The sequence below is a fragment of the Hydra vulgaris genome, chromosome 01 (genome assembly GCF_038396675.1).
Source record: "Hydra vulgaris chromosome 01, alternate assembly HydraT2T_AEP".
In the NCBI taxonomy this organism is placed as follows: Eukaryota; Metazoa; Cnidaria; class Hydrozoa; order Anthoathecata; family Hydridae; genus Hydra; species Hydra vulgaris.
The window spans coordinates 45,977,630-46,003,734 of record NC_088920.1 but is presented as its reverse complement, the minus strand read 5'-3'; the positions used below and the strand labels follow the sequence as shown (position 1 = coordinate 46,003,734).

Sequence of the window (26,105 nt, the reverse complement as noted above, 5' to 3'; positions counted from 1 at the left end):
CTAAATATTTAACGTGGTTGTTAGGGCATTTTCTCCCTAAAAATAAGCTCAATTTTACTGGAGCCTTCAAGCTTTGTAAGCTTGATGCCACTGAAATTCAATTATAAGTCATTGTTCTTAACCACTAAACACGTTTTGTAACAGTTAACAGATTTGAAAGATGTGTATAGAAATTTCTACCTTAGGCTAGGATATGTTATGTACCCTTAGTAATTGTAATAATAGATATTCTGATGACGAACGTGATAAGTGATAAGAAATGGTAAAAATTTGTAAAACTCGCATAACATTTGCATTAATAGACTTGATTTACTTTTTTTTCAAAAGTTACAGACGAATAGGTAAGCAATCAAAGCAATACCATCAACTTGGTTTTAAATTTGTTCGAATATGAAATAAAAAATGTGCTTTTGACGTAAATTTGTTAAAATTAAAAAGAAGATTATTTTAATTAATTTTTGGGGAGCATTGCTAAACAAAAAAAAAGAAAAAAGAAGGAATAGGGAAGGAAGGAGGGGAGGGGGGGGACAAGAAACTGCTTCAAAAATTAGTTAATTCGGAATTTAAAAACATCGTACAAGAAAAAGATGTATAGTGTGAAGCTTTGCCACACTGAGTAATTCGTAGGTTTTTGAATTAATGGATTATAAATCAAAAAAAACAATTTACTTTTTTTTGTTTCAAATAAAAAATTTTTTTTTCGAAGTAAACTTATTCTTCAAATATTTAAATATTAAGTTACCATTAGCTTTATTATAATAAATAATTTACCCATTTAAGCAAATATAATAAATAATAAATTAGTAGCAAATAATAATAAAAAAAACTTACGAATATAATTTTTGATATAAAGTTTTGTATATAATTGTTAATGTTTTGGTTTTTTATTGTTTATTATATTTTGCTTACAATACATAATAAATAATATAATGGTAATAATTAACAGTTAAAAAGTATTTACCTCTTTTTTTTTTTTTAAATTTATTATTTCGTCAACTACATTTTTTTTGTCAAATACATTTTTTTCATATGTATTATTTAATTAGCATTTAATATTTTTTTAGCAAACTTATTTTCTATGTTAAAATATATATTTTATTTAGTTTTTCTTTTTTCTGCTTATCTAACATCAGTGTTTCCAAGTCAAACATTAATTTATTGAATTCATATATATAACGAACGGAAGTATCTAAATTTTTTATAAAGAGAAACTTTCAAGAAACTTTCGTCTTGTATCTTAAATTAGCTGCGATTTCTCGGAAATAAAAGTTTAATGTGTATTAAGAAAGCAGATTTAATACATTATAGAGTTGTTTAGATATATAGTTAAGTATCATTATAGTTAAGTTTGCTTTAAAAGCAACTTAGTATGTACCTGCTATATTTTCCTCATTCTAAAATCGAAAATTAGATGATGAAAAAAGCCATACCTTTTTTATTTGCATCAGCCATTTATTATGGTGTTTTATGTTCCGGTTCAGGTTAGCATAGAAATAAAATAACAATTTTTACACTTAAATTTATTTTTATGTTTTAAAATTCTCTTAATGTTTTGTTCAATACAAATGTGGTTTATACGGTGTATTTAAGCACCATTTTTCACATTAGTATAAATATACTTTTGTTGTTCTTTTATCTCTGACATCTAGCTCTTGTTTTTTTTTTTTTTTTATCTTTTTGATTCAAATCTTATAACGCACTCAGGTTTCTTGTAATAACTATGTAACTTTTTTTTTTTTAATTTATTATTTGTCAAATTTTGTCAATGTTTGGTGCCACTTCTTTGATTAATTTTCTTTACCAGAAAAGCCATTCTTTTCAATATATATATATTTTTATTAAATATTTTAACAGCAGTAATGTTAATTATATTTGTTTTTAAATTGTAAAATTTTATTTGAATAGTTTATTTAAACAAATAAATATACTTGTACTGTTGTTCTTTTTTATGTTGTTGTTAGTGACAATAATTTTAGTTCTGTATTTTTTCGCAAAAGTTTGCAAGTTCTTTTAGTTTAATATTTAAAAAAAAATCTTTAAAAAAATTACTGCTATTTTAACTAAATTTTTTGTTTTTGGTTTCACTGTGAAATATAAAAAAAAAAGCTTTGTAAAACATAAATAGACAGACAAAAAAAAAAAAAAATGCACAGAGAGTTGATTATCATAACCATGCGTGAACATTTTTGTTTTTGTGTGCTGATTTGAATAATTCTTACCTAACAAAATAATTGGCACTAAAAACCACTTTTTTTATTCTTCTTGTTTTAAATCAAATAAAAGTTTTATCAAGCTATAAATATAAAAAAACAAACAATGATAAAATTTGAAACATGATTTATTGAACGGTAACCTCTTAATATTGTAAAAGGTTCATGCTGTGTTAACTTAAAGTCATATTATGAGTATTTATCTTACTGTTTTCAGTATTTGGATGTAACTGTGAAGTAGATTGCTCGTGTACTTTTCAAAATTGCTCTGCTGGTCAATATTGGAGTAATAAAGGATGCCAAACTTGTCCTCCTGGTTATTAGTAAGCATTTAACACATATTTTATTTTTTTAATTCATTTTTATTTTTAATTTACTAATTTCAAACGTTTTAAATTGTCTTTCACATATTTTTTATATATACTTCAGTATGAAAGATCACAAAACTGGTGATCTCATATGGCATTATGCAGCAGTTCAGTACATACACAGACTAAGGAAGTGGGCAGCTAATGTCTATGTTTGAACGTACATACTACTTTCCCCAACCCAAATCCTTAGCTTTCAACTACTTTGCTAATTATTTTAAATATGAATAAACAGCAAGTCACTTTATCAACTCTTTTTGTTCACATCAAAGTTCATGCATCATTATAATCAACAGTATTCTTTATCTAAATAGTAACCATCGCAAACTTTATGGCTAGGAGACTAATCTTATTGGTATTAGAAAGCGACCGGGTTAGTATTTGACTGGGGCCAGCTTTGATAAAATATAGCCAGGGCTGGGGCCGGGTTGGGGCCAGGGCTGCATAATTATTTATACGTCCTAAAGTATATTTTTTTAATTCAAAATTTATGTTATATTTTGTATATATATGTATATATAAATATTATGATTTGCATGTTCATCATAATCATCATTACCATCATGATAATGATCATGATCATTATCATCATTATTATCGTCATCGTTATCATTATCATCATCATCATAATCATCATCATTATTGTCATCATCATCGTCATTGTCATTGTCATCATCATCATCATCATGATTATAATCATCATCATCATCATTACCAGGCTTTAGCCTTCCTCTTTTATGCTGTTTCTCTAATCATGGTTAATGCTCAAACGAGCTATCATCTCTATTACGATAAACCAAAACTTATTCTTAGTTAGCTTCTTATTCAACAAGTTGCTTCCTTTTACTGTATCTGTCCTTTCATGCTATAAAAACTTTTTTTAATCTAGTTTTTTTCCTTGCGCATCAAAAAAAACTTATAACTCTTACCCATCTTCATGTTTTCCTTTTTTACACAACCTGAAACTTTTTAAGTCTTCAAATATATCCCAGTATTTAATAAGTAGTAAATGCAAGTATAAAATTATAATATATAAAATATTATACATTTTTTTTTAGCCTGGGCTATTAACCCCTGCTAAATCTTATAATTTTGCCGGGGCCGGGTTTACAAAAAGTCTCATTTTTAGTCAGGACCGGGGCCCCGGTCACTTCCTAATTGGTATCATCAAAAAATCTAAAATCTAATAATTAAAACAGAAATTAGTACTTAAGTAATTGACTGTTAATAAGTAGCACCATACTCATTTTTGAAGAGTGCAACTCAGTATAACGGTGCCACTCCTCAGTATAACTTTGGTGTTATAATCTCTTATGTTTATGTGTTATGATGGTGTTTTGTTTCCATTTATTTTTCATTTCTATAACATGATTTGGTAAGGAAAATTGTTTTAAACCTGTATTCTGCTCTGCTCTCTTAAATGCACATTCAAATATTAGATGGTTAAAGTTTTTTGCATCATTTGCTCTACTTATTTGGTGTGGTGTATATTCCTCACTTGTTAATTATTCGAAAACTACTTCAGATTTTTTTTTAAAACAATGAAACCAATTGAATTATTTGTTTTTCAACTTATTTGTATTTCAACAATTTTTTATATTTTTTATTGAATACTTAGATAAAAAATGAATATTTTTGGGAGTACTTGACATCATCTGATGGACCTTGCTTTGAATTTTTTTTAATCTGAAGTAAATTGCTTGCTTTTCAATTCCTTTTATAATTGACCAATTATAAAAGGAATTGAAAAGGAAAAACCAATTATATTTTCGATTCCTTTTATAATTGACCAATAAATTTCAATAACTTGCTACTCAGAACAATTTGTTCTGCATTCAAAGTTTTACAAGAAATGTATGGTGTACTTTTCAAACCAGCGGATTACTTGCCATATAAAAAACTTAGAAGCAAATTTCTCAGTTTGAATAAACTTGAATTTTTTGGCGACATGTACCTTTTGACTAATAAAAATATTGCTTGCCTGACAATTGTGAAAAGCTATTTTTCAATAGGTTTAATTTTCTTCAATTTTGCACAATTTTTCTTGGTTTCAAAATTTATAAATTTTTTATGAATGAGAAATTGCTTTTTCCACCTATGAAATGCTTTGGAGTTTTGTTTTTATGATATATTTTTTGTTCTTGAGATTTAAGTACTTTTTCTATTAAATGCTTGGCTGCATTTAAATTTTCTCACAAGATCTGTCTTTGAATGACATGGATTTGCTTTTATGGAATGACAGGTTTTGCTTTTTATTAAACTTTAAATCCTTTCTTTTAAAAAACAACTGTCAGTTTTAAAATGTCAACTTGTTACTAAAAGATTTTGAAAAAAGACTTTTAAAACTTTTTTTTGACCTAATATTTGTGATAAAACTCATTTTAATCTGATAACAATGATAACTAAAATTTATTACCTTACACACTTCTGTGTGGAAAATAATCAAAAAAAGTAGTTTTTGAATAATTAACAATTAAAGGGTGCTGCATTTCATTGTGTTCAACCGATAGTTGTTATTTACATCTTAAATACTGTTTTTAAGCATTATGCATTTATAAATTCATTTCACTAAAGTCATTTTACCAAAAGTAATACTTATGTATTGTTTTTATTATCATTTTGTCTGATACTTTTATGTAACATATGTATATGATTGTGTCAAAATTAAACAGGTTAGTACTGACAATAAAATTAAAAAGTTATGTACTGACAACAAAATTTCTCTGGTTGATTTTACTGTAATTAAAGATTTAATTTCTATATTATGCATTACAAAAATAACGTTATTATAAACTAGATAAAAATTAATTTTTTTTTTACAAGACTTAACATTGGTTGATTTTCTTGTGTGGTTGCTTGGATTTTTATAGACTGTTTCCACATCTAAACAAAAATTAAATACTAAAAGCTCTTTTTATAACAAATTATGGCAAAATAAAAAAATTTATGCAAACACATAATTAAATAAGGAATTAAATTAAAACTAAGTTTGCTGTAAATTTATTTCAGTAATTTGAATAATTTTATTGATTTTGACTCATATTTGGGATCTATAGTTTTTAATTAATGCTGTGACCATGATCTTTTTGTTTGTTAGTGACCAGAGTCTATTACATATTTAAATTATGCCACCAGTGGAAACTAGTGGCATAACTTCGTGTTTTTTTTTGCTTATAATTTCTAAACTTTTCCACCAAAAGTAGGAAGTTTAGAAATTATAAGCAAAAAAAAAAAACATGTAACAATTTTTAGGAAACCACATATTCAACTGAATTTAGTTATAAAACCAAGGTTATTATCATAAAGTTTATTTTATGGTTTCAAAATCATTATGTTAAAATTAATTTAATGAATATGAAAATGACATCATGAGTTAAATCTGGTTATAAAAAAGATTATAAATGCCAACAATAATAGCAGCCTTGGGAAAGTGAGTTTTCAAAAATAATTAAAAAATAATAAAAATAAACTTCAATAATTATTTGATATTAATAATGATTTAAACATTTAAAAAAATAATGATTTAAAATTCATAAAATGACTTAACAATTTAAAATACATACACACACACATATATATATATATATATATATATATATATATGTATATATATATATATATATATATATATATATATATATATATATATGTATATATATATATATATATATATATATATATATATATATATATATATATATATATATATATATTGAAAATATATATATATATATATATATATATATATATATATATATATATATATATATATATATATTGCTGTTGTATGATTTAGTATTAAAAATACTAAGCTCTTGATTGTTGTAGAGTGCTCAATATTTAAGAAAATAGATATTTTTTCAAAAACAGAGTGTTTTATAATTAGATTTTAGAAAAAACAACTTTTAATGGAACTTAAAGTTTCATGCCTATCAGTTCCATTAAAAGTTGTTTTTTCTAAAATTTAATTATAATTATATATATATATATATATATATATATATATATATATATATATATATATATATATATATATATATATATATATATATATATATATATATATATATATATATATATATATATATATATATATATATATATATATATATATATATATATATATATATATAAAGATATAAGAAAGATATAAAGAAGTTTTTTTTAATGTTTTTTAGTTAAGCTATACTTTTAGTAAAAATATTTATTGAAGCCTTTAAAAAAAATTTAAAATGACCTAATGCCTCTGATTTTGTCACAATATAAATATCTATCAGTTACTTTTCGAGATTTTTCAAATTTTTGCTGTTGTTGTACAAAATTTTTATACCATAAAAGTTTTTTTACAATTCCTAGTTCTTGTACAAGAATGTTTATTTAAAAATTTTTATTATTGCATTTTGCTTCTATTTTTATATGGTTATTTTGGCTAACTATTAGTTTATTGGTTTTAGTTGTGAAGGTTTGTCCAATCCTGCTCAACCCTGTATTTTATTTTAGTTGTGAAGGTTTGTCTAATCCTGCTCAACCCTGTATTGCTGGCACTTTCAGCTCTGCAATTTCAGCTGTTTCCAATCATACATGCCAAGTAAATGATTTTAAAAGTGGTTTAAAAACCTTATGAAAAAAAATTTTTCATAAGTTTTTTATTCAATTTAGTTAGTAGTACTTCTTTTATTATTTTTATAAGTATGAAAAAATTTTTTAAGTATGAAATATATTCCTTTAATTTTTTTATAGAGCTGTTCAAATGGTACATATAGTTTATTAGGTGCTGTAAATTGCACTCTTTGTCCAGCTGGTTATAAATGTCAGTTAAATGGGACAATAGATTTATGCAAATTCGGAACATATTCAGTTCTAGGACAAGCATCTTGCAATTCCTGTCCGCCAGGATTTGTTTGTAGTGCAACTGATGCTTTACCACAGGTAAATTAATCATTATTTGATATATGTTCAAAATATAATTGTGTTTAATACTAAAAAAACACATATTTTTTCAATAAAACTTGTTTAATGTTTAAATTTAATAATTATGTAGCACTGTCAAGGTGGTTTTATACCAAATATCATATCACAAAAGTGTGATGCATGTAGTGCTGGAGAATATTCATACAACGGAACAACAACTTGCCAGAGTTGTGCTGATGGATTTTATAGTTCAGAGGCTTCAATTCAGTGTTTGCCTTGTCCGATTGGATATAGGTATTTTTTGTGTCTGTTTATATATTTTTTATTATATTATAATTATTATTATATTATGTTATAATTTTTATTTATTACAACAATATATTGCTAATAAACTTATATTTTTTATTAATATATTAGAGCCCATTCTTCTAGCATCCATACATAGTTTTAAACAGATTTGTATTTTAAAACGCGTGTTTGTTTTTTAATAATTATTAGTAAAAATATTTTATTCAGAATAGTAACACTTCAGATAAAATAAATTCATCTGCTACCAATGTTTGTTCTGTTAATAATATTAAAGATAAATTTTATTTACAAAATTTAAAAAAGAAAATTTATTTAAAAAGTTGAACAAAACAATCAGTTATAAGTTTTTTATGTAATCTGAAACCTAATCTGATTGTCTATCACCATTGTTAGTCATCAGTTATATAAAGAAAAAAAAAGTAAAAAAAACTTCTTTGCTTATGCTAGTTTTATATTCTAAAAGTATTCTAAAAGAGACTTGGTTATTTCTAGCTTAATAAGGTTATGTTTTATTTTTTTCAAATCTTAAAATCATTGCATGTGTTATTGTCTAAATCTCACAAATATGCTGAGGAGCAATTATTATAGGAATAATTTAAAAGCAATCATTAATGGTAATTCGGTGCTGTAGTTAAAGCAATAAAATATTGAATAAATATTGTTAACAATATTTTTGGGCTGATATAAAATGTCCACATTTTAACTGTATTTAGCCAATGATTTTTTACAGTACTTTACAACTTTTTACACTATATAAAACACAATACACGATAGTACGATATTATAATAATGTAACTTGTAAAAACATTTTCAACTACTACACTAATGTAAACAAAAACAAAAAAATCATTAAAAATTTTATACTCATCAATTTAGTTTACAATTTTTAAAGTTAGTGTTGGTACAAGAACTTATTTCATTTTAGCAATCAATAAATCACTTTTAGTCATAGAAAGTTTTCTTTCTCATTTTCTTCCTGCACATGATATTGAAACATTTATAAAAATTTTGTTTTGAGTTTTTTATTTATTATTTCAATCTTGAAAAATGTTTTTTTTTAGATTGAAATAAAAAATAATAATTTCAAGTACAATTTTTGGTTTAGCTTGTGCATTGGAATTAAATGATTTACAACATGATTTTAAAAAACATTTTTAATTTTAGGTTTTAAATCAATTAAATAGTTTTAGAAAAAAGTTATAGTTTGTATGCATTCATTCTTGTCTTATCATCTTCTATGGTTGAGATAACTAATACATAGAGAAACCTCAACTTTGAAACACCATCTTAATGATTAAGGTTATTATGCAAAGAAACAGGTTGAGGATGGTACTATGAGGAATATGGTAGTACTTCTAGCTTACAAAACTAGCAATCTACCTCTAAACTACTACTACATATCTATCACCTTAAAATCTTTTTCCCTACAACAATGTAAAGGTACACAACTTTTGTCAACTTGTCAAAAGCATGGCAACATTTTTAAGTCCTATTTTCATTCACATTTTTTAATATAAATTTTATATTAAAAAAAATTTATATTGAAAAAAAGATCAAGTCTTCATTGGCTCATAAATACAATTTGTGTCAAACTGTTTTATACTGTTACTATCTCTAAACAAAGAATTAGTTCTATTATTAGAATTCTATTATTATTCTATTATTAATTAATTCCATTATTAGAGCAATTCCATTCTATGCCTAAATGCTTTTTTAATCAAGAAAACAAAAGTTTACGGTATTTACATTTCAAAAATAAAGAATAAACTTTATTATAATATTGCAATAACTATGTATATTATAATAAAATAAAATTTTGATGATTTTTATTTTTATTTTCAAAGATATAGACAAAATATGCGTGTAACATTGATTTGTCATGCTATGACGCTCTTATCAAAATATGTGTGTGACATCGATTTGTCATGCTATGACGCTCCTATTTTTGCAATAACTCATAAAATACAAAGTAAAAAATGAATAAAATTTTATCCTAAAGAATATGTATTTCATAACCAAAATAATATAACTTTTAAAGAATTTATATACACATAGATATTATAAATTCTCGATAAAAGCAAAGTATTGAGTTGTGTGGAATTGTTCATTTATACTTTTGAACAATTGGATAAAAACATTGTAAACAATAAAATAGTTTAAAAATGTTGTTTTTAAGTTAACATTTAAGTTATTTTGGTTACTATGGTTAATCAAAAACTGTCAAAACAAAAGTGATGTTTGTTGGTACCTCTTTTAAAAGGAACTCCACACATTCTTATTCATTTGAATCTTCCAAGCTAAAAAAAGATGGTCCACATAACATTTAATGAACTTATTAAAAATTTAATGATAAATGGTATTTAAGTAGTACAATTGTTAACATTATTACTAAAATTATAAAATATTGAGTATATAACTTGTAAAAATTATTAGTTGCACAATAAAAATATTTTTCAGCTGTGCAGTAAACTTCCAACAATGTTTCAGATCACTAGCAATAAAGTTTCCAGTAATTTTTCAGTTTCCAGTATTTTCATTGAATTTTTAGACTACCAATAAACCTTTACTGAGAGTTCACTGGATTTACATTTAATTCTAAAAGTTCACTGGTTCTTTTTAGTAATGAAATAGCTAAATTAAATTTTTATTTAATAATTAGATATAAAAATACCTAACTGTATATATAAAAATATTTTACTATTCAAGAGTCATTATTATTTATATTTTCATGTTTTTTCTTAATTATGAAAAGATAATATTGATGATAAATATTGTACAAACTTGTAGCTGTGAAGATAAAGTTACTCCAACAAAATGTTTGAAAGGATCTTATGCATCAGAAAATCACATGTCATGCAATGACTGTCCTATTGGTCATGGATGTCCAGTAGATGGATTAGATGCACCATCTATGTGTGTTAATGGTACTTATCAAAATGAAACAAAACAGATACAGTGTCTTCCTTGTCCTGCTGGTCATATGTGTGCAAGTATTGAAATGACGCCAATACCTTGTGCTGATGGTTTTTACAGTGCTACTGGTGTTATGGGGTGCATTAAATGTCCTTCTGGTTACAGGTAAGTAGTTTTTTGTTGCAGACATGTCAATTTATTTTAAGTTACATTTTTTGAATGAAATACAAAAAACCTGATTTGGTTTAAAAAAGTATTTGTTTCAATTTTTTATTAATTTAAATCATCATTGATAACTAATATACAAACTTATAGCTGTGAAGATAAAGTTACTCCAACAAAGTGCTTGAAAGGATCTTATGCATCAGAAAATCACATGTCATGCACTGATTGTCCTATTGGTCATGGATGTCCAGTAGATGGATTAGATGCACCATCTATGTGTGTTAATGGAACTTATCAAAATGCAACTAAACAATTACAGTGTTTTCTTTGTCCTGCTGGTTATATGTGCCCAAATATTGATATGACACCTATACCTTGTGCTGACGGTTTTTATAGTGCTGCTGGCATTATAGGGTGCATTAAATGTCCTTCTGGTTACAGGTAATATTTTTTTGTTATAGAAATGTTAACTTAATGTAATTTATTTTAAATTACAATTTTTGAATAAAATTAAAAAAAATCTGATTTAATTATAGAAACATATTTCTTTCTATTTTTTTAATCATCATTAATAACTAATGTACAAACTCATAGTTGTGAAGATAAAGTTACTCCAACAAAGTGCTTGAAAGGATCTTATGCATCAGAAAATCACATGTCATGCAATGACTGTCCTATTGGTCATGGATGTCCAGTAGATGGATTAGATGCACCATCTATGTGTGTTAATGGTACTTATCAAAATGAAACAAAACAGATACAGTGTCTTCCTTGTCCTGCTGGTCATATGTGTGCAAGTATTGAAATGACGCCAATACCTTGTGCTGATGGTTTTTACAGTGCTACTGGTGTTATGGGGTGCATTAAATGTCCTTCTGGTTACAGGTAAGTAGTTTTTTGTTGCAGACATGTCAATTTATTTTAAGTTACATTTTTTGAATGAAATACAAAAAACCTGATTTGGTTTAAAAAAGTATTTGTTTCAATTTTTTATTAATTTAAATCATCATTGATAACTAATATACAAACTTATAGCTGTGAAGATAAAGTTACTCCAACAAAATGTTTGAAAGGATCTTATGCATCAGAAAATCACATGTCATGCACTGATTGTCCTATTGGTCATGGATGTCCAGTAGACGGATTAGATGCACCTTCTATGTGTGTTAATGGAACTTATCAAAATGCAACAAAACAAATACAGTGTCTTCCTTGTCCTGCTGGTCATATGTGTGCAAGCATTGAAATGACACCTATACCTTGTGCTGATGGTTTTTACAGTGCTGCTGGCGTTATAGGGTGCATTAAATGTCCTTCTGGTTATAGGTTAGTTACATTTGGTATAGATAAGTCAATTTAATGTAATTTGCCTAGGTGTTATGGACATAATATATGGCTAGATATTAGGTTTAAAATATCAGAGATATTACTTTACAATATCTGGCCATATATCTTGTATAATGCTTTATTTTGCTTTTTTATAAAGTTCTGGCGTATAAAGTTGTAATTTTCTTGTTACGAAGTTTGTAAAGTAAAAACACACTTGCTTGCGCATATCTTTAACTGCAAACAGCATTCAAAGCCTATTTTTAAATAATTAATGAGAACTGGTATAACTGCACTGAACTATTTTAATGGACACTTTTTAGTTGTGCAATAATTACAAGCTAATCTGTGTTTTTTTAATACAAACTCTCCCATACACAACACTATTTGCATTAAACTTTGATATAAATCATAATTCGCAGTAGTCTTGGTTTTGTCCTTCAACTTTTAAACTTTTCTACCTATCAGTAGTATTAAAATAAATATAACCTCAAAAAGATTTAGACAGTAAATACTATAATTGAACAAAACAATCAAAATTTTAACACATGGTCAAATGCAAATAAAAGCGATTGTGATGAAGAAATAGAAAAGTCATTGTGATGAAGAAAGAAAAGGATTTCTCTTGTTTTTTTTTCCGAGATCCATACTCCGAGTACATTCTATCTAAAAATATAGGTGATGCTGGAGTGCTTATGTGTTTCAAAAAAATTGTTTTTAAAAGATGAAGTTGTTCTTCTTATTTCCAGGTCTTCATCATTGGACAGCATTTTCTATTTAAAATTGCTTTGGAAATGGATTTTTTGATATCTTTTTTAATCAATATCTCATTCTATTTCTCTCCAGCTTTTCTATTTTAAAAGGTATCGTTTTTTTAGAAGTTGCTTTTGTAATTTCCTTTAAACACGCTTAAAATACATCTGTTTTTTTTTTCACTATTTATTGAAAAATTTAATTATGATGATTCTTCATTTGCACCAAAGCTACCTCTTCAAAACAAACAGTTTTTGCAAAGTATAAAGTTTCATTTATTAACCAGTATTTAGTCTGTTTTTTTGATATAATCTTCAAAGAAAGAAAACTTATATCTTGGATCTATTAGTACAGCTATAACATAGTATCTATTTTTCATGATATGCAAAGAAATAATGCTATTTAGTTCTGAGAAAAATTGATTTGTTAAAAAAGTTATAAGTTGACTCTTTGTTTTTTAAATACATAAATCAGCTTGACATTTTACATAAATTTTTTTAATGTTCACATATTTAAAATTACAAAGACTAAGCTGTTATTTCTGAACTCGTTTTCCGAGTCAGTTGGAAAAAAGGCTTTAACAAATTAATAATATTTTATATTAAAACCTGTTCAAAATTAGAAATAGTCAATAAATCAGAATCTTCTGCTAAGTATAGCTGAACTGGAAAATTTAATTTGCTTATTCTTTCAAGCATCAGATAGGTGGTTCCATCAGGTGATGTACCATCTTCTTAAGATATCTTGAACAAGGAAGAGTTTCAGAATTTTATTGTAACTGAATTTGCTTGAAAATCTTACATGCTTGAGATGAATTGTTGAAATGAGTTACAAGAACAACATTTTGAAAGAACATCAGTTACAATCTTTTTAGTCATGATTGAATCTGAAATAACTAATTGAAGTTAATGAACAGTGCAGTGGATTGAGGGAATCTCAGTGAGATTACTCCCACTCACCATATTGCTAATGCCATCTCTCACCAGAATGTATATTCTTTTAACTTCTATCTATCTATTTTAACTTCTATCTATTCGACAAACTTTCTAATTTTTCATATATGTTTATTCCAATATGGCTTTCAGAAAAAGGAGAACGTGAAATACCCATTGATTCTGTTGAATTTTTTATCAATGCAGTGGCTTGGCAATGAAATAATGGGTTTGTAAGAAATCAGACATATCCATATATCTGAAGAAAAGTTTACATGACTTTATTTTCTAATTTCTTAAGAATGTTATTCTTTAAATTCATTTGAATTTGACAAATTGTTTTCGAAAAATATTTTCTAGTTGATAAGCATGATCTGGGCTCTAAATAATGCATATAGTTAATAAAACTAATATCCTCAACTAAAGTAAATGAATGATGGTCTTAAGGCCATCATCCCAATTTTACAATGAATACTTTGAGACTTTGAGCAATTAATGCTCCATATTATTTGTGACTTAAAAAATCATCTATTTATCATTTTTACATCTACATGTTTATGTGAACAATGTTTGACAGAATATTATTTTGAAACAAATGTTCCTGAAAAAATCAGTTTGACAGTACATAGAAGGAAAATCGATAACAAATGTTAACTTATATAAATAAAATTAGATTTTTATGATTTAGCAATAGTTTCTAAAAATGATAAAATTGATCTAATTTGATTTTAAAACATTTGTTTTGTTTTTTGAATTTGTTGACTCATCATTGATAAGTATTGTACAAACATATAGCTGCGAAGATAAAGTTACTCCAACAAAATGTTTAAAAAGATCTTATGCATCAGAAAATCACATGTCATGCACTGATTGTCCTATTGGTCACGGATGTCCAGTAGACGGATTAGATGCACCATCTATGTGTGTTAATGGTACTTATCAAAATGAAACAAAACAGATACAGTGTCTTCCTTGTCCTGCTGGTCATATGTGTGCAAGTATTGAAATGACGCCAATACCTTGTGCTGATGGTTTTTACAGTGCTACTGGTGTTATGGGGTGCATTAAATGTCCTTCTGGTTACAGGTAAGTAGTTTTTTGTTGCAGACATGTCAATTTATTTTAAGTTACATTTTTTGAATGAAATACAAAAAACCTGATTTGGTTTAAAAAAGTATTTGTTTCAATTTTTTATTAATTTAAATCATCATTGATAACTAATATACAAACTTATAGCTGTGAAGATAAAGTTACTCCAACAAAGTGCTTGAAAGGATCTTATGCATCAGAAAATCACATGTCATGCACTGATTGTCCTATTGGTCATGGATGTCCAGTAGATGGATTAGATGCACCATCTATGTGTGTTAATGGAACTTATCAAAATGCAACTAAACAATTACAGTGTTTTCTTTGTCCTGCTGGTTATATGTGCCCAAATATTGATATGACACCTATACCTTGTGCTGACGGTTTTTATAGTGCTGCTGGCATTATAGGGTGCATTAAATGTCCTTCTGGTTACAGGTAATATTTTTTTGTTATAGAAATGTTAACTTAATGTAATTTATTTTAAATTACAATTTTTGAATAAAATTAAAAAAAATCTGATTTGATTATAGAAACATATTTCTTTCTATTTTTTTAATCATCATTAATAACTAATGTACAAACTCATAGTTGTGAAGATAAAGTTACTCCAACAAAGTGCTTGAAAGGATCTTATGCATCAGAAAATCACATGTCATGCAATGACTGTCCTATTGGTCATGGATGTCCAGTAGATGGATTAGATGCACCATCTATGTGTGTTAATGGTACTTATCAAAATGAAACAAAACAGATACAGTGTCTTCCTTGTCCTGCTGGTCATATGTGTGCAAGTATTGAAATGACGCCAATACCTTGTGCTGATGGTTTTTACAGTGCTACTGGTGTTATGGGGTGCATTAAATGTCCTTCTGGTTACAGGTAAGTAGTTTTTTGTTGCAGACATGTCAATTTATTTTAAGTTACATTTTTTGAATGAAATACAAAAAACCTGATTTGGTTTAAAAAAGTATTTGTTTCAATTTTTTATTAATTTAAATCATCATTGATAACTAATATACAAACTTATAGCTGTGAAGATAAAGTTACTCCAACAAAATGTTTGAAAGGATCTTATGCATCAGAAAATCACATGTCATGCACTGATTGTCCTATTGGTCATGGATGTCCAGTAGACGGATTAGATGCACCTTCTATGTGTGTTAATGGAACTTATCAAAATGCAACAAAACAAATACAGTGTCTTCCTTGTCCTGCTGGTCATATGTGTGCAAGCATTGAAATGACACCTATACCTTGTGCTGATGGTTTTTACAGTGCTGCTGGCGTTATAGGGTGCATTAAATGTCCTTCTGGTTATAGGTTAGTTACATTTGGTATAGATAAGTCAATTTAATGTAATTTGCCTAGGTGTTATGGACATAATATATGGCTAGATATTAGGTTTAAAATATCAGAGATATTACTTTACAATATCTGGCCATATATCTTGTATAATGCTTTATTTTGCTTTTTTATAAAGTTCTGGCGTATAAAGTTGTAATTTTCTTGTTACGAAGTTTGTAAAGTAAAAACACACTTGCTTGCGCATATCTTTAACTGCAAACAGCATTCAAAGCCTATTTTTAAATAATTAATGAGAACTGGTATAACTGCACTGAACTATTTTAATGGACACTTTTTAGTTGTGCAATAATTACAAGCTAATCTGTGTTTTTTTAATACAAACTCTCCCATACACAACACTATTTGCATTAAACTTTGATATAAATCATAATTCGCAGTAGTCTTGGTTTTGTCCTTCAACTTTTAAACTTTTCTACCTATCAGTAGTATTAAAATAAATATAACCTCAAAAAGATTTAGACAGTAAATACTATAATTGAACAAAACAATCAAAATTTTAACACATGGTCAAATGCAAATAAAAGCGATTGTGATGAAGAAATAGAAAAGTCATTGTGATGAAGAAAGAAAAGGATTTCTCTTGTTTTTTTTTCCGAGATCCATACTCCGAGTACATTCTATCTAAAAATATAGGTGATGCTGGAGTGCTTATGTGTTTCAAAAAAATTGTTTTTAAAAGATGAAGTTGTTCTTCTTATTTCCAGGTCTTCATCATTGGACAGCATTTTCTATTTAAAATTGCTTTGGAAATGGATTTTTTGATATCTTTTTTAATCAATATCTCATTCTATTTCTCTCCAGCTTTTCTATTTTAAAAGGTATCGTTTTTTTAGAAGTTGCTTTTGTAATTTCCTTTAAACACGCTTAAAATACATCTGTTTTTTTTTTCACTATTTATTGAAAAATTTAATTATGATGATTCTTCATTTGCACCAAAGCTACCTCTTCAAAACAAACAGTTTTTGCAAAGTATAAAGTTTCATTTATTAACCAGTATTTAGTCTGTTTTTTTGATATAATCTTCAAAGAAAGAAAACTTATATCTTGGATCTATTAGTACAGCTATAACATAGTATCTATTTTTCATGATATGCAAAGAAATAATGCTATTTAGTTCTGAGAAAAATTGATTTGTTAAAAAAGTTATAAGTTGACTCTTTGTTTTTTAAATACATAAATCAGCTTGACATTTTACATAAATTTTTTTAATGTTCACATATTTAAAATTACAAAGACTAAGCTGTTATTTCTGAACTCGTTTTCCGAGTCAGTTGGAAAAAAGGCTTTAACAAATTAATAATATTTTATATTAAAACCTGTTCAAAATTAGAAATAGTCAATAAATCAGAATCTTCTGCTAAGTATAGCTGAACTGGAAAATTTAATTTGCTTATTCTTTCAAGCATCAGATAGGTGGTTCCATCAGGTGATGTACCATCTTCTTAAGATATCTTGAACAAGGAAGAGTTTCAGAATTTTATTGTAACTGAATTTGCTTGAAAATCTTACATGCTTGAGATGAATTGTTGAAATGAGTTACAAGAACAACATTTTGAAAGAACATCAGTTACAATCTTTTTAGTCATGATTGAATCTGAAATAACTAATTGAAGTTAATGAACAGTGCAGTGGATTGAGGGAATCTCAGTGAGATTACTCCCACTCACCATATTGCTAATGCCATCTCTCACCAGAATGTATATTCTTTTAACTTCTATCTATCTATTTTAACTTCTATCTATTCGACAAACTTTCTAATTTTTCATATATGTTTATTCCAATATGGCTTTCAGAAAAAGGAGAACGTGAAATACCCATTGATTCTGTTGAATTTTTTATCAATGCAGTGGCTTGGCAATGAAATAATGGGTTTGTAAGAAATCAGACATATCCATATATCTGAAGAAAAGTTTACATGACTTTATTTTCTAATTTCTTAAGAATGTTATTCTTTAAATTCATTTGAATTTGACAAATTGTTTTCGAAAAATATTTTCTAGTTGATAAGCATGATCTGGGCTCTAAATAATGCATATAGTTAATAAAACTAATATCCTCAACTAAAGTAAATGAATGATGGTCTTAAGGCCATCATCCCAATTTTACAATGAATACTTTGAGACTTTGAGCAATTAATGCTCCATATTATTTGTGACTTAAAAAATCATCTATTTATCATTTTTACATCTACATGTTTATGTGAACAATGTTTGACAGAATATTATTTTGAAACAAATGTTCCTGAAAAAATCAGTTTGACAGTACATAGAAGGAAAATCGATAACAAATGTTAACTTATATAAATAAAATTAGATTTTTATGATTTAGCAATAGTTTCTAAAAATGATAAAATTGATCTAATTTGATTTTAAAACATTTGTTTTGTTTTTTGAATTTGTTGACTCATCATTGATAAGTATTGTACAAACATATAGCTGCGAAGATAAAGTTACTCCAACAAAATGTTTAAAAAGATCTTATACATCAGAAAATCACATGTCATGCACTGATTGTCCTATTGGTCACGGATGTCCAGTAGATGGATTAGATGCACCATCTATGTGTGTTAATGGTACTTATCAAAATGAAACAAAACAGATACAGTGTCTTCCTTGTCCTGCTGGTCATATGTGTGCAAGTATTGAAATGACGCCAATACCTTGTGCTGATGGTTTTTACAGTGCTACTGGTGTTATGGGGTGCATTAAATGTCCTTCTGGTTACAGGTAAGTAGTTTTTTGTTGCAGACATGTCAATTTATTTTAAGTTACATTTTTTGAATGAAATACAAAAAACCTGATTTGGTTTAAAAAAGTATTTGTTTCAATTTTTTATTAATTTAAATCATCATTGATAACTAATATACAAACTTATAGCTGTGAAGATAAAGTTACTCCAACAAAATGTTTGAAAGGATCTTATGCATCAGAAAATCACATGTCATGCACTGATTGTCCTATTGGTCATGGATGTCCAGTAGACGGATTAGATGCACCTTCTATGTGTGTTAATGGAACTTATCAAAATGCAACAAAACAAATACAGTGTCTTCCTTGTCCTGCTGGTCATATGTGTGCAAGCATTGAAATGACACCTATACCTTGTGCTGATGGTTTTTACAGTGCTGCTGGCGTTATAGGGTGCATTAAATGTCCTTCTGGTTATAGGTTAGTTACATTTGGTATAGATAAGTCAATTTAATGTAATTTGCCTAGGTGTTATGGACATAATATATGGCTAGATATTAGGTTTAAAATATCAGAGATATTACTTTACAATATCTGGCCATATATCTTGTATAATGCTTTATTTTGCTTTTTTATAAAGTTCTGGCGTATAAAGTTGTAATTTTCTTGTTACGAAGTTTGTAAAGTAAAAACACACTTGCTTGCGCATATCTTTAACTGCAAACAGCATTCAAAGCCTATTTTTAAATAATTAATGAGAACTGGTATAACTGCACTGAACTATTTTAATGGACACTTTTTAGTTGTGCAATAATTACAAGCTAATCTGTGTTTTTTTAATACAAACTCTCCCATACACAACACTATTTGCATTAAACTTTGATATAAATCATAATTCGCAGTAGTCTTGGTTTTGTCCTTCAACTTTTAAACTTTTCTACCTATCAGTAGTATTAAAATAAATATAACCTCAAAAAGATTTAGACAGTAAATACTATAATTGAACAAAACAATCAAAATTTTAACACATGGTCAAATGCAAATAAAAGCGATTGTGATGAAGAAATAGAAAAGTCATTGTGATGAAGAAAGAAAAGGATTTCTCTTGTTTTTTTTTCCGAGATCCATACTCCGAGTACATTCTATCTAAAAATATAGGTGATGCTGGAGTGCTTATGTGTTTCAAAAAAATTGTTTTTAAAAGATGAAGTTGTTCTTCTTATTTCCAGGTCTTCATCATTGGACAGCATTTTCTATTTAAAATTGCTTTGGAAATGGATTTTTTGATATCTTTTTTAATCAATATCTCATTCTATTTCTCTCCAGCTTTTCTATTTTAAAAGGTATCGTTTTTTTAGAAGTTGCTTTTGTAATTTCCTTTAAACACGCTTAAAATACATCTGTTTTTTTTTTCACTATTTATTGAAAAATTTAATTATGATGATTCTTCATTTGCACCAAAGCTACCTCTTCAAAACAAACAGTTTTTGCAAAGTATAAAGTTTCATTTATTAACCAGTATTTAGTCTGTTTTTTTGATATAATCTTCAAAGAAAGAAAACTTATATCTTGGATCTATTAGTACAGCTATAACATAGTATCTATTTTTCATGATATGCAAAGAAATAATGCTATTTAGTTCTGAGAAAAATTGATTTGTTAAAAAAGTTATAAGTTGACTCTTTGTTTTTTAAATACATAAATCAGCTTGACATTTTACATAAATTTTTTTAATGTTCACATATTTAAAATTACAAAGACTAAGCTGTTATTTCTGAACTCGTTTTCCGAGTCAGTTGGAAAAAAGGCTTTAACAAATTAATAATATTTTATATTAAAACCTGTTCAAAATTAGAAATAGTCAATAAATCAGAATCTTCTGCTAAGTATAGCTGAACTGGAAAATTTAATTTGCTTATTCTTTCAAGCATCAGATAGGTGGTTCCATCAGGTGATGTACCATCTTCTTAAGATATCTTGAACAAGGAAGAGTTTCAGAATTTTATTGTAACTGAATTTGCTTGAAAATCTTACATGCTTGAGATGAATTGTTGAAATGAGTTACAAGAACAACATTTTGAAAGAACATCAGTTACAATCTTTTTAGTCATGATTGAATCTGAAATAACTAATTGAAGTTAATGAACAGTGCAGTGGATTGAGGGAATCTCAGTGAGATTACTCCCACTCACCATATTGCTAATGCCATCTCTCACCAGAATGTATATTCTTTTAACTTCTATCTATCTATTTTAACTTCTATCTATTCGACAAACTTTCTAATTTTTCATATATGTTTATTCCAATATGGCTTTCAGAAAAAGGAGAACGTGAAATACCCATTGATTCTGTTGAATTTTTTATCAATGCAGTGGCTTGGCAATGAAATAATGGGTTTGTAAGAAATCAGACATATCCATATATCTGAAGAAAAGTTTACATGACTTTATTTTCTAATTTCTTAAGAATGTTATTCTTTAAATTCATTTGAATTTGACAAATTGTTTTCGAAAAATATTTTCTAGTTGATAAGCATGATCTGGGCTCTAAATAATGCATATAGTTAATAAAACTAATATCCTCAACTAAAGTAAATGAATGATGGTCTTAAGGCCATCATCCCAATTTTACAATGAATACTTTGAGACTTTGAGCAATTAATGCTCCATATTATTTGTGACTTAAAAAATCATCTATTTATCATTTTTACATCTACATGTTTATGTGAACAATGTTTGACAGAATATTATTTTGAAACAAATGTTCCTGAAAAAATCAGTTTGACAGTACATAGAAGGAAAATCGATAACAAATGTTAACTTATATAAATAAAATTAGATTTTTATGATTTAGCAATAGTTTCTAAAAATGATAAAATTGATCTAATTTGATTTTAAAACATTTGTTTTGTTTTTTGAATTTGTTGACTCATCATTGATAAGTATTGTACAAACATATAGCTGCGAAGATAAAGTTACTCCAACAAAATGTTTAAAAAGATCTTATACATCAGAAAATCACATGTCATGCACTGATTGTCCTATTGGTCACGGATGTCCAGTAGATGGATTAGATGCACCATCTATGTGTGTTAATGGTACTTATCAAAATGAAACAAAACAGATACAGTGTCTTCCTTGTCCTGCTGGTCATATGTGTGCAAGTATTGAAATGACGCCAATACCTTGTGCTGATGGTTTTTACAGTGCTACTGGTGTTATGGGGTGCATTAAATGTCCTTCTGGTTACAGGTAAGTAGTTTTTTGTTGCAGACATGTCAATTTATTTTAAGTTACATTTTTTGAATGAAATACAAAAAACCTGATTTGGTTTAAAAAAGTATTTGTTTCAATTTTTTATTAATTTAAATCATCATTGATAACTAATATACAAACTTATAGCTGTGAAGATAAAGTTACTCCAACAAAATGTTTGAAAGGATCTTATGCATCAGAAAATCACATGTCATGCACTGATTGTCCTATTGGTCATGGATGTCCAGTAGACGGATTAGATGCACCTTCTATGTGTGTTAATGGAACTTATCAAAATGCAACAAAACAAATACAGTGTCTTCCTTGTCCTGCTGGTCATATGTGTGCAAGCATTGAAATGACACCTATACCTTGTGCTGATGGTTTTTACAGTGCTGCTGGCGTTATAGGGTGCATTAAATGTCCTTCTGGTTATAGGTTAGTTACATTTGGTATAGATAAGTCAATTTAATGTAATTTGCCTAGGTGTTATGGACATAATATATGGCTAGATATTAGGTTTAAAATATCAGAGATATTACTTTACAATATCTGGCCATATATCTTGTATAATGCTTTATTTTGCTTTTTTATAAAGTTCTGGCGTATAAAGTTGTAATTTTCTTGTTACGAAGTTTGTAAAGTAAAAACACACTTGCTTGCGCATATCTTTAACTGCAAACAGCATTCAAAGCCTATTTTTAAATAATTAATGAGAACTGGTATAACTGCACTGAACTATTTTAATGGACACTTTTTAGTTGTGCAATAATTACAAGCTAATCTGTGTTTTTTTAATACAAACTCTCCCATACACAACACTATTTGCATTAAACTTTGATATAAATCATAATTCGCAGTAGTCTTGGTTTTGTCCTTCAACTTTTAAACTTTTCTACCTATCAGTAGTATTAAAATAAATATAACCTCAAAAAGATTTAGACAGTAAATACTATAATTGAACAAAACAATCAAAATTTTAACACATGGTCAAATGCAAATAAAAGCGATTGTGATGAAGAAATAGAAAAGTCATTGTGATGAAGAAAGAAAAGGATTTCTCTTGTTTTTTTTTCCGAGATCCATACTCCGAGTACATTCTATCTAAAAATATAGGTGATGCTGGAGTGCTTATGTGTTTCAAAAAAATTGTTTTTAAAAGATGAAGTTGTTCTTCTTATTTCCAGGTCTTCATCATTGGACAGCATTTTCTATTTAAAATTGCTTTGGAAATGGATTTTTTGATATCTTTTTTAATCAATATCTCATTCTATTTCTCTCCAGCTTTTCTATTTTAAAAGGTATCGTTTTTTTAGAAGTTGCTTTTGTAATTTCCTTTAAACACGCTTAAAATACATCTGTTTTTTTTTTCACTATTTATTGAAAAATTTAATTATGATGATTCTTCATTTGCACCAAAGCTACCTCTTCAAAACAAACAGTTTTTGCAAAGTATAAAGTTTCATTTATTAACCAGTATTTAGTCTGTTTTTTTGATATAATCTTCAAAGAAAGAAAACTTATATCTTGGATCTATTAGTACAGCTATAACATAGTATCTATTTTTCATGATATGCAAAGAAATAATGCTATTTAGTTCTGAGAAAAATTGATTTGTTAAAAAAGTTATAAGTTGACTCTTTGTTTTTTAAATACATAAATCAGCTTGACATTTTACATAAATTTTTTTAATGTTCACATATTTAAAATTACAAAGACTAAGCTGTTATTTCTGAACTCGTTTTCCGAGTCAGTTGGAAAAAAGGCTTTAACAAATTAATAATATTTTATATTAAAACCTGTTCAAAATTAGAAATAGTCAATAAATCAGAATCTTCTGCTAAGTATAGCTGAACTGGAAAATTTAATTTGCTTATTCTTTCAAGCATCAGATAGGTGGTTCCATCAGGTGATGTACCATCTTCTTAAGATATCTTGAACAAGGAAGAGTTTCAGAATTTTATTGTAACTGAATTTGCTTGAAAATCTTACATGCTTGAGATGAATTGTTGAAATGAGTTACAAGAACAACATTTTGAAAGAACATCAGTTACAATCTTTTTAGTCATGATTGAATCTGAAATAACTAATTGAAGTTAATGAACAGTGCAGTGGATTGAGGGAATCTCAGTGAGATTACTCCCACTCACCATATTGCTAATGCCATCTCTCACCAGAATGTATATTCTTTTAACTTCTATCTATCTATTTTAACTTCTATCTATTCGACAAACTTTCTAATTTTTCATATATGTTTATTCCAATATGGCTTTCAGAAAAAGGAGAACGTGAAATACCCATTGATTCTGTTGAATTTTTTATCAATGCAGTGGCTTGGCAATGAAATAATGGGTTTGTAAGAAATCAGACATATCCATATATCTGAAGAAAAGTTTACATGACTTTATTTTCTAATTTCTTAAGAATGTTATTCTTTAAATTCATTTGAATTTGACAAATTGTTTTCGAAAAATATTTTCTAGTTGATAAGCATGATCTGGGCTCTAAATAATGCATATAGTTAATAAAACTAATATCCTCAACTAAAGTAAATGAATGATGGTCTTAAGGCCATCATCCCAATTTTACAATGAATACTTTGAGACTTTGAGCAATTAATGCTCCATATTATTTGTGACTTAAAAAATCATCTATTTATCATTTTTACATCTACATGTTTATGTGAACAATGTTTGACAGAATATTATTTTGAAACAAATGTTCCTGAAAAAATCAGTTTGACAGTACATAGAAGGAAAATCGATAACAAATGTTAACTTATATAAATAAAATTAGATTTTTATGATTTAGCAATAGTTTCTAAAAATGATAAAATTGATCTAATTTGATTTTAAAACATTTGTTTTGTTTTTTGAATTTGTTGACTCATCATTGATAAGTATTGTACAAACATATAGCTGCGAAGATAAAGTTACTCCAACAAAATGTTTAAAAAGATCTTATACATCAGAAAATCACATGTCATGCACTGATTGTCCTATTGGTCACGGATGTCCAGTAGATGGATTAGATGCACCATCTATGTGTGTTAATGGTACTTATCAAAATGAAACAAAACAGATACAGTGTCTTCCTTGTCCTGCTGGTCATATGTGTGCAAGTATTGAAATGACGCCAATACCTTGTGCTGATGGTTTTTACAGTGCTACTGGTGTTATGGGGTGCATTAAATGTCCTTCTGGTTACAGGTAAGTAGTTTTTTGTTGCAGACATGTCAATTTATTTTAAGTTACATTTTTTGAATGAAATACAAAAAACCTGATTTGGTTTAAAAAAGTATTTGTTTCAATTTTTTATTAATTTAAATCATCATTGATAACTAATATACAAACTTATAGCTGTGAAGATAAAGTTACTCCAACAAAATGTTTGAAAGGATCTTATGCATCAGAAAATCACATGTCATGCACTGATTGTCCTATTGGTCATGGATGTCCAGTAGACGGATTAGATGCACCTTCTATGTGTGTTAATGGAACTTATCAAAATGCAACAAAACAAATACAGTGTCTTCCTTGTCCTGCTGGTCATATGTGTGCAAGCATTGAAATGACACCTATACCTTGTGCTGATGGTTTTTACAGTGCTGCTGGCGTTATAGGGTGCATTAAATGTCCTTCTGGTTATAGGTTAGTTACATTTGGTATAGATAAGTCAATTTAATGTAATTTGCCTAGGTGTTATGGACATAATATATGGCTAGATATTAGGTTTAAAATATCAGAGATATTACTTTACAATATCTGGCCATATATCTTGTATAATGCTTTATTTTGCTTTTTTATAAAGTTCTGGCGTA

General features: G+C 27.2%; 1 protein-coding gene across 1 annotated transcript in view; it reads left to right on the top strand.

The window, feature by feature from the left end:
* The first annotated feature begins 1,284 nt into the window (after nt 1-1,284).
* The window catches only part of LOC100200478 (uncharacterized), a 157,007-nt gene continuing 132,186 nt past the window's right edge, over nt 1,285-26,105 (top strand). The window contains exons 1-19 of the mRNA XM_065788338.1: nt 1,285-1,481; nt 2,428-2,533; nt 7,079-7,166; nt 7,319-7,507; nt 7,620-7,783; nt 10,586-10,876; nt 11,027-11,317; nt 11,471-11,761; nt 11,912-12,202; nt 14,683-14,973; nt 15,124-15,414; nt 15,568-15,858; nt 16,009-16,299; nt 18,780-19,070; nt 19,221-19,511; nt 21,992-22,282; nt 22,433-22,723; nt 25,204-25,494; nt 25,645-25,935. Of these exons, the coding sequence (XP_065644410.1) occupies nt 1,412-1,481; nt 2,428-2,533; nt 7,079-7,166; nt 7,319-7,507; nt 7,620-7,783; nt 10,586-10,876; nt 11,027-11,317; nt 11,471-11,761; nt 11,912-12,202; nt 14,683-14,973; nt 15,124-15,414; nt 15,568-15,858; nt 16,009-16,299; nt 18,780-19,070; nt 19,221-19,511; nt 21,992-22,282; nt 22,433-22,723; nt 25,204-25,494; nt 25,645-25,935 (4,691 nt within the window). The 5' untranslated portion in view covers nt 1,285-1,411. The remainder of the gene's footprint in view (nt 1,482-2,427; nt 2,534-7,078; nt 7,167-7,318; nt 7,508-7,619; nt 7,784-10,585; nt 10,877-11,026; nt 11,318-11,470; nt 11,762-11,911; nt 12,203-14,682; nt 14,974-15,123; nt 15,415-15,567; nt 15,859-16,008; nt 16,300-18,779; nt 19,071-19,220; nt 19,512-21,991; nt 22,283-22,432; nt 22,724-25,203; nt 25,495-25,644; nt 25,936-26,105) is intronic.